The 10,000-nt window shown below is 38.0% G+C and overlaps 1 protein-coding gene and 1 long non-coding RNA gene across 2 annotated transcripts in view; one reads left to right on the top strand and one right to left on the bottom strand.

Moving 5' to 3' along the window:
• Positions 1 to 3,553: 3,553 nt before the first annotated feature.
• Positions 3,554 to 10,000, bottom strand: part of LOC149134539 (uncharacterized) — a 9,587-nt gene continuing 3,140 nt past the window's right edge. Inside the window, exon 2 of the long non-coding RNA XR_016242511.1 lies at positions 3,554 to 5,573. This is a non-coding gene — a long non-coding RNA (uncharacterized LOC149134539). The remainder of the gene's footprint in view (positions 5,574 to 10,000) is intronic.
• Positions 9,194 to 10,000, top strand: part of LOC106877292 (uncharacterized) — a 24,743-nt gene continuing 23,936 nt past the window's right edge. The window contains exon 1 of the mRNA XM_089354727.1: positions 9,194 to 9,336. Coding sequence (XP_089210853.1) covers position 9,336 — 1 coding nt within the window. The 5' untranslated portion in view covers positions 9,194 to 9,335. The remainder of the gene's footprint in view (positions 9,337 to 10,000) is intronic.

Genomic DNA, 10,000 nt, shown 5'->3' with positions numbered 1-10,000 from the left:
TTTAATCAAATGAATCGACCTAACTGCTTATTTCATTTTTTAAGCCTGATACTTATTCTGTCAGTGTCTTTTGCTGAACCGCTAGGGAACGGGGACATAAACATGGCAACACCGGTTCCCAAGCAGTGGTGGGGGACAGATACAAGGAGATGCATACGCATGTACATAAAATATACGTGTGTATGTTTGGCTGTGACAAGAAGTTTTAAGAATAATATATGTATACACACACACACACACACACACACACACACACACACACACATATATATGAAATGCAGGATTCGAAGAGATTTTTAGGTACATAATTCTGGTAAATTTAGGTGCATAATTTATAGTCAACGCCTATGTGTTGGGAGAGCTGTGCGTTCCGTTTCCGAATGCAGGAGTCGATGCCTCAGTGCCCGATGACACATTCGAAAAGATAGTAGAGCAACGCCCTCAGTTTAAAAATGTTCACCCTTTATGGGATGTGGGGCTAGTTACATATTTGTATATCATATATTTTTCTCAGAAGATTCCAGTCATAGAAGAACGCTTTCCTTTTCTTTTCCCCAGTATCTTTTACTAGTAATATTTATTGGAAGGGCTAGGAATATTCTTTGATGAGCTGTACAAATCTATAATTGATTCAATGGCTTTTCGTTATGGAGTGTGTTCTACTATGCAATATACTTCGATTTATCACAAATCCTGTAACATAATCACTTAATCTCATGATATGCAATTACACAGCCACACGGCATAGTAGCGTTAGTAAAATAAAGAATGATTGGGCGAACAAAAATGGAGTGTTCGATAGATAAGTGTACACGCTTACATAAATACATATATACATACATATCTATCTATCTATCTATCTATCTATCTATCTATCTATCTATCTATCTATCTATCTATCTATCTATCTATCTGTCTGTCTGTCTGTCTGTCTGTCTGTCTGTCTGTCTGTATGTATGTATGTATTTAATAATATAAGCTAATATAAGATATTCATTGCTGCTCAGAGCTTTCTGCTTAAATAATAATAATAATAATAATAATAATAATAATAATAATAATAATAATAATATTTGTGCGTGTATATATGTATACGGATACGTCTTGCATATTTTTACTGTTCCACTCACAGATTGCACTTGTAATGTACGAATTAGCCGGTCGGTTTCTCTTTCTGAAAATCCCAGTTTATCCAGATTCTCCTTTAAGCATTTACAAACAAAACTCATTGCTCCAATTATTATTGGAATGAATATGAATTCATAGTCTGGATATAGAAGCTGGAGGTTTCGTAGCAGTTGTCCATAGACATCCTCTTTTTCTTTGACTTTCAAAGAGATATTTATATCTGGAGGGCCTCTTTGACGGTACATACCTTTGCCCCTCCGTCCCTATCAACAATATCCGGCCTGTTATGTTTACATTTGACAGAAGTTTTGATGGGAACATTCCACCAGTATTCTTTGAGTTAGTGTTTATGAATGTATTCCATAACAGAGGGATTTTCTACGTTTATTTCAGGACAGTCTCTTTTGCGGATGGCATTGTAAATTGTTTTAGCAACAACATCATGCTGCATAAGGAGGTAGTACCGTGACGACATTTTAGGACAGCTGCTAACCACATGCTTAATGTCTTCCACAGGAACAGGACATAGCCTACACATGCGGTTGCACCTTGGGATTACGAGAGCGTCACTGTCTCTCTTGTTCATCAGGTACTTCGTGACAATCCCCCGTTCCTGGATTGCAAACACATAGCCTTTAAAGTGTGATGTGATGTGATATATGTATGTATGTATGTATGTATGTATGCATGTATGCATGCATGTATGTATGTATGCATGCATGCATGTATGTATGTATATATATATATGTATGTGTGTATGTATATATGTGTGTGTGTATATATATATATATATATATACCAGTTCGGTTTCTGTAAGGACCCCACGAAAGTTTAAGTGCATGGGATCGAATCAGTTGATTTAAATAATAATAATCGTTTCTACTCTAGGCACAAGGCCCGAAATTTTGTTGGAGAGGGCCAGTCGATTAGATTGACTCCAGTACGCAACTGGTACTTAATTTATCGACCAAAAAGGATAAAAAGGCAAGGTCGACCTCGGTGGAATTTGAACTCAGAACATAAAGACAGACGACATACCGCTAAGCATATCGCCCAGCGTGCTAACGTTTCTGCCAACTCGCCGGATTGCTTTCTGTTAATTACTATTTTTATATATACACACACACACACACACACACACACGCGCTCTCTCTCTCTCTCTCTCTCTCTCTCTCTCTCTCTCTCTCTCTCTTTATCTCTCTCTCTCTCTCTCGTTCTTCTCCTAATATACTTTCCACTCTGTTGGAGCAGGATTAAATGTATCACTCAACGTAAATAGTGACGTCAGACTAGCAACAGGCTTCAACAACAAAAGCAGCACCTGCCAGCTGTAGTTCCTCTTCCACCTGCTACTGCCTACTCCCTTTCCTACTTTTCACACGCACACACACACACGCACGCACACACACAGAGATCAAATGTGCAAGCGAGCGAGCGAGCGAGAGATTTCGTGTCGTTCGTTGTAATATAAACTCCTTAACCCATTGTATTAGAAGTGTGTTTTGGCTATTGTATATAAATTTGGTCTCTAGGTTCATAACCCCATATCGTTCAGTCAACATTGTTTGGCAGACTGTATTCGTCACAGTGAATATAGCTTCGAGTGGCACACGACAACTAAGCAGGTTATGTGATACATTGGTTCGTCACCCGATGAAGTACCTTTCGAGGATCTTGTTCAAAACGGGGGCACCAGTATTTTCTTAACGAAACACTTTGAAACTTGGGACACTGGTAGAATGTGTCATATAAAACATCTTTTTCTCTTAGTCTTCTTAACAAAAAAGCGTACATCGCAAGTTATTTCATGTTAAAGTTGTCGTATTTCTGTAATTTCAACCAATGACTGACGTCCATTCAGCTGTATATATTAAGTGCTGACTACGTAAACAAACGATTCTCGGCGGTGATAAAATTATTATTTCCTTGTCAAAAAATGGCTGAAGCATATTGGCAGTAGCTAATAAACCTTTCTATTATAAGCACAAGGCATGGTCTTTGAGGGAAGGAGCAAGTCAATTAGGGTTAGGGTTAGGGTTAGGGTTAGGGAAAACGAACACACGTGTGTTGCCTCTGCAAAATGTCAGAAGTAATGGAGATTAAATACGCTTTACACCGCTTAAAGTGCCAAAGGAGTAAGTGTATACAGCTGAATACTTGTCAGTGATTGGTTGAAATTATCGAAATAAGACAATTTTTTACATGAAATAAATCCGAATACAAAATTTTTTTCTGTTCTATAACATGTAAGGGACGACCGTGCGAACTCAAAAAAGGAGAAATGGTGACGAATGGAAAAACAGAGGACTCCTTTTATTTAAACGCGTCACACGGTCGAACACACAATTATATATCGATGGATGATATACATGATATGTTATGCGACGATAACATAGATGACCAGTAATGAAAGACCACAACCGTATAAGATGAATAACAGAGATATTTATTGTAGTGTTAAAGATGTATGTCTGTGTGAGAGTGTGAATGCGACATATAAGAACATAATCAAAGACAGGCCGTCATACAAAGAAAAGTGTGTATGTGAGTGATACATGTGTGTATGAGTGTTTACAACAAATAGAAAGAGTCAATAACACGTGAGCAATTATACCAGATCTTTAGTACACTATAGGAAAAGTTCTGTATGTGAAAGTGAGTTGGCTGAGTGTGGCAGAGCTGATCACTAGTTGTGATGTCGTGGCATCGATGCCGGGCCGTGATTCTTGTTATACAGATATTCGTCGCTGGCTGAGAATTTCTTGTCTGTTTAAGAACTCTTGTCTGTTTATTTATCGTGGTGAAGCTGAGTCACCTAACAGAATCGAAGAGAGAGATGTGCCGCGGAGGTTTGGTTTGGTGTACATAGTAAGTCGTGTTGACGCTGGTGGCGTAGAGGCTGCTTGGTAGGTGCTGGTTAGTAGTCGTAGACTCGTATTGCTGATGTGGCGACGGCGGTGGTCATCGTTGGCTGGACGAAGCTGTTGAAGTGGTCGCTGGAACTGCTGCTGCTGTCGTGTGGTACACGGAACATTTCTCAAAGAGAAACTGGACCGAGACAAATTGTGGGGTATGAGTTGATCTATATATAGCGTTAAGAGGGCTCCCAGATGGCTTCAGAATTTTACTCTATCACGTGACCTTATTAGGGGCCGTGATTGGTCAGTTTGCGTTCTGGCGGGAAAGGTTCGAAGAAGTTGCCGATTCGAATAATAATCAGTCACGTGATGACAAGGAATGGTTTCTCTACTACGCTCGCATTTATTTATATTTAAATGAGAAGAATGGCGATAGCAGTTTTGTATCTAATGGCGGTAGGTAGTTTCACTACACTAGCCTCGCACCAGTCGGTTTGTCGAAGACAAACAGACGAAATACGGGAAAAAAAAAATTGTAGTGAAAAAGACTTATAGAACGGTTGGTCTATTACTGGCATTTAGTCACCATTTTTGGAAAAGTTATGTGAACTTTTCAAGTTGGGCTGTACAGATCAGAAGGGCTGTATGAACGAATCAACGTCAGGGGTCACCAATTGTAAGGGAAACTGTGTGAACAGGCTCGCGTTGGCTGTACAGATCAGAAGGGCTGCGTGAACGAATCAACGTCAGGGGTCAACTACAAACACAAAATAGATAAGTATACGAAGTTTGAAAGTCTTTCGGTACCAAAAACACTACATAAAACATAAATGAAAACTGGTGCCCCCGTTTTGAACAAAATCCCCTTTCGACATACACCTGAAATAGAAATTAGATCCCCCTCAAAGAATTTAGGCACATCAGGACAGGTTGATATGTCGTATTTGCCAGCGTAGAAGATACGGTTTTTTTTTTTATTAGTCTGCGTCTAATGCAGTCGTATTACGGATGGGAGATCGAAAGTTACAGGACAGAGAGCCGGATAAGTTTAAGTCCACTGGGCACAGTAATCGGTATTAATAATAATATATTGAAAACAAGTCTGTTTGTACAAACTTGATAAAAATTGCTCCTGATGGAGTCACTGGGAAGCCGTCATGGTACATGGCATATTTTGTACATTCAAACTTAGCGGCGCCGACCACTCTCTCTCTCTAGATCAGTGGTACTCAACCATTTTTTGCCAATGGACCCATCTGGTTCCTAATTGTACTCCACTAGATCTTCATAATCATTCAATGTTTTAAAAAATCCTTTTGTAGTTCTATAATTGAATATTATAAGGAATTGTATAAACAGTATTATTTAAAATGTTTTGTGCATTATTAGGGCGGCGAGCTGGCAGAAAGGTTAGCACGCCGGGCGAAATGCTCAGTTGTATTTTGTCTTCCGTTACGTTCTGAGTTCAAATTCCGCCGAGGTCGACTTTGCCTTTCATCATTTCGGAGTCGATAAATTAAGTACTAGTTGCGTACTGGGACTGATCTAATCGACTGGCCCCATCCCTCAAAGTTTCGGGCCTTGTACCTGGAGGAGAAAAGAATATTTTCTGTATTATAGAAATATAACCAATTTATTGCACATAAACTATAACAACAAAATCTTATATGGACCCTTAAGGGTCATATAGACATCGGTTGAGAACCACTACTGGAGACAGGCTTCTTTCCAGTTTCCGTCTATCAAATCTACTCACAAGGCTTTGATCGGCCCGAGGCTATAGTTGAAGACACCTGCCCAAGGTGCCAGCAGTGGGACTGAACCCGGAACTATGTGGTTGGGAAACAAGCTTCTTACCACACAGCCACGCCTCGGCCTACATTCATATATGTATGTATGTATAAAAGAAAGGAGGATAAAAAACCTACTCGAATTATTTGGATTCCTAAGGCCGGTTTCCCGGGTTGCATGGCGCATATATCGCGTTGGTCCGTCGCCGGGTTACTCATTTTTGCCAGCTGAGTGGACTGGAACAACATGAAATGGAGGGTCTTGCTTAAGAACACAACGCATCGCTAGGTTCAGGAATCGAAACCGCAATCTTACGCTTATGAGTCCAACATCCTAACCACAAAGCCATGCACCTTTACACACACACACACACACACACACACACACACACACACACACACAGAGAGAAACACACACATGTATCTATCTATCGATCTATTTTATCTCTCCCTTTCTATCTATCTATCTATCTATCTATCTATTTATCTATCTATTTCTGTCTGTCTATCTATCTATCTATTTATCTATCTATTTCTGTCTGTCTATCTATCTATCTATCTATCTATCTATCTATCTATTTCTGTCTATCTATCTATCTATCTATCTATCTATCTATCTATCTATTTATCTATCTATCTATCCATCTATCTATTTCTGTCTGTCTATCTATCTATCTATCTATCTATCTATCTATCTATTTATCTATCTATCTATCCATCTATCTATTTCTGTCTATCTATCTATCTATCTATCTATCTATCTATCTATCTATCTATTTATCTATCTATCTATCCATCTATCTATTTCTGTCTGTCTATCTATCTATCTATCTATCTATCTGAAAAGCTCTACATTGTATTTGTCCCATCTTCGTTGAGCCCTGTGTGGCTAATAAAAGAAATGTATCTATCTATCTGTCTATATATCTGTCTATCTATCCATCTATCTATTTCTATCTATCTATTTCTATCTATCTATCTATCTATCTATCTATCTATCTATCTATCTATCTGTCTTCGGTCAGCAAGTGGATGCGTGCTTGCATACACATGTGTTTATGTATTGATTAGCTATTGAATAAATTGTAAAGAGAACGACAAAAAGAGACAGAGTGAGCAAGCGAGAGAGAGAGAGAGAGAGATAGAGAGTTAGAGAGAGAGAGAGAGAGAGAGAGTTAGAGAGAGAGAGGGAGGGAGAGAGAGAGTGGAGGAAGAGAGAGAGAAAGACAGACAGACAGACAGACAGACAGACAGACAGAGATAGAATGAGAGATCGAGGGTGAGAGAAAGACAAAAAAGGAGGTAGAAAAATGATGTGTAGACAAGAGTCAGCAAAGAAACTATAGTTTCGTGATAATCGGTCAAGAGTGAACAAAGTGGTGGTGGTGGTGGTGGTGGTGGTGGTGGTGATGGTGGTGTTGGTGGTGGTGGTGGTGGTGGTGGTGGTGGTGGTGGTGACGGTAGGTGACAAGGAATGGGTTAACATGTAAAGAAAGTGTAAGTATGAAGACTGGCAGTGAACGTAACACGGCAAGTATGAATGAGAGTAGGAGTAAGAGGAATAGGAAGAGGAGGATGAAAAAGAGGCGGGGGGAAGCAGAGTATTTGTGTGTTTTGTTTTTTTCTTTTTCTTCTTCTTCTTCTTCTTCTTCACAACTGTTACCAGTTCGCGCATGTTGAATGACGTGTTGCATTTCGCTTCCATCACCTGCCATCTTTCCTTTTGTCTTTTTCAATCACCGTTCCTTTGTCTTACGTTGTTTGTTGAGCTTTTTAAGCCCAGGAAAAATAAATCCTCATTGAACATGCCAATGACGAAAGGCAATCCAGTTGTGGCCATCCTCCATCAGTTCCCTTTCACTCCGAGGTACAGTGCATCCATGTCTACCATATCCAATGTCTAATACTATTTTCTTTTTTCTTTCCAAGGTGGTAGGTAGTGTGACCTTCATCTGGCTGTTATCTCTAGCAAGTGAACAACCGCTGCCGTTGTCATCAGAAACATCTATTTGCTTGCGTTGTTGCTACTGCTGCTGCTGCTGCTGCAGGCACTGAAAGCATAGTGATGGTGATGATGATGATGATGATGATGGTAGTTGTAATGAAGACTAATTGTTTCTCAGTCAGTGTTTGAGAAACTGTGTTCCTCTTCCTTTCCTCCCTCACCTCCTCCTCCTCCAACAGACTTCCTCTTCTCTTTCACTCCTCCCCTTCCCCTCCTTCCCCTCCCTCTTCTCCTTTGCTAACAGGACCCCGCCACATACAACAACAACAGCAAAACCACACCTCCCCTCATTACGGCATTTTTCAAATCTTCTGGCATTCTTTTATTTTCTCTGAGCACCCCCCCCGTCTATTAATACCTGCCACATATTCCTCCTCCTCCCCTTCTTTTTCTTCTTCCTCCTCCTCCTCCTCTCCTCCCCCTTCCCACTTCTCATACCCGCTCTCATCCACAAACCACTAAGTTTATAGGGTAACTTAGACGCACACGAATCACAGAAAAAAAGCATATCTCGAGCCATTTGTTCCACCAAGAGTGCTCAACTATTTATTGGAAAGTAGTTGGGGGCTACGCACCATGTCGTTACCAAATAAACCAACAGAAAGAACGAATCTCCGATATACCAATATATTATCTTTCACCAACCGCTGACCCTTCTTTTCTGTCTGACGAAGGCATTCACCGGAAACGTTAAAGTTCTAATAGTCTTCAAACAGATTCCATTTATTGAACTATTCATATCACAGTTCATCCAAGCAAAAGATGGTTCGCTTTATCGGATTCTACCGTTTTACGACAGGACCACAATATTTTTATCACCAAGTAAAAACGATCGCAAAAGACATTTGCGCTCGTACACACGACGCACAAATATACGCGCAAGTGCGCGCGTTTATTCATAAACAAACGCATTCATTACACTCAGATAATCAAATATACAAAATATACATATATACATGCATATAAACCATGCGCCTATAGACATTTACACGTACACACGTGTACAACACAATATACAAGCACATGCATAAACACACACTCTCTCTCACACACACACACACATATATATACATGTATATATATTTATGTATATATATATATATATATATTCATATATATATATATATATATATATATATATACACACACACACGCATACGTTTATACTGCATGCATACACTTACAGATAAATGTATATTCTTAAGATAAAAATCAAGAACGAGCGACTCAGCAACATTTTCAAAATTGTTACATATATATATATATATATATATATATATATATATATATATATATATATATATATATATATATACATACATGCATACGCACGCACAAATGTGCGTACATAAACATGCAGATATATGCACAAACGTACACGACGCATATGCAGATACAAAGATATGAGCAGAAGCAAATAATGACAAAAAAAAAAAAAAGAAAATTGCGTTAAATAAAATCTCCAAGAAATGTGAAAATATAAAAAAAAAAAAGAAGAAATGCAAAATAAGGAGAAGCAGTTGTTGCAGAAAACAAAGAGGACTTAGCATATACAGTATGTATATATATATATATACATATGCATATCTATCTATCTCTCTCTCTCTCTCTCTCTCTCTCTCTCTCTCTATATATATATATATATATATATATATATATATATATATATATATATATATATATATATATATATATATATATATATATATATATATATATACAGCAAGAAAAATATAATATTTGTCTCTTCTAAAAGAAACAAAAAGGGTTTATAGGAGTGCTAAGGAAGTGCTCAAATATAAATAAGATGAAGATAAAGAAGTATTGGTTGTAGAACAAGCATTAAATTTGGGGCAACGACTTTACATACAACACCACTCTTCAAACATTTAATCATATATAAGAAAAACACGATGGTTTCCAAACACGTAAAAAGTAATGCATATACATGAAATCACAGAAGGTAAAAATATATAATGGAATAAAATACAGATAGAACGGCTTATCAAAAAGTTAAATGTAAACGGCTAAAAATTCGAGAACTACCAAAAAAAAACCTAATAAGCAAATATAAAATAAGTAAAGATAAAAATAAAATGAAACAAGATAAATGTCCACCGACTAAAAAAGTTTTATCCGACGATTAAAATAATAAAAAATTATTTTTTTAAATTTACAAAAAAATATTTGAAAAATATTGATCCAAATTTAATGTTTGT

This window comes from Octopus bimaculoides, chromosome 7 (genome assembly GCF_046866305.1).
Source record: "Octopus bimaculoides isolate indiv1 chromosome 7, ASM4686630v1, whole genome shotgun sequence".
NCBI classification, from domain to species: Eukaryota; Metazoa; Mollusca; class Cephalopoda; order Octopoda; family Octopodidae; genus Octopus; species Octopus bimaculoides.
Note: the sequence above shows the minus strand (reverse complement) of the source record. Positions and strands in the feature narration are given on the sequence as shown.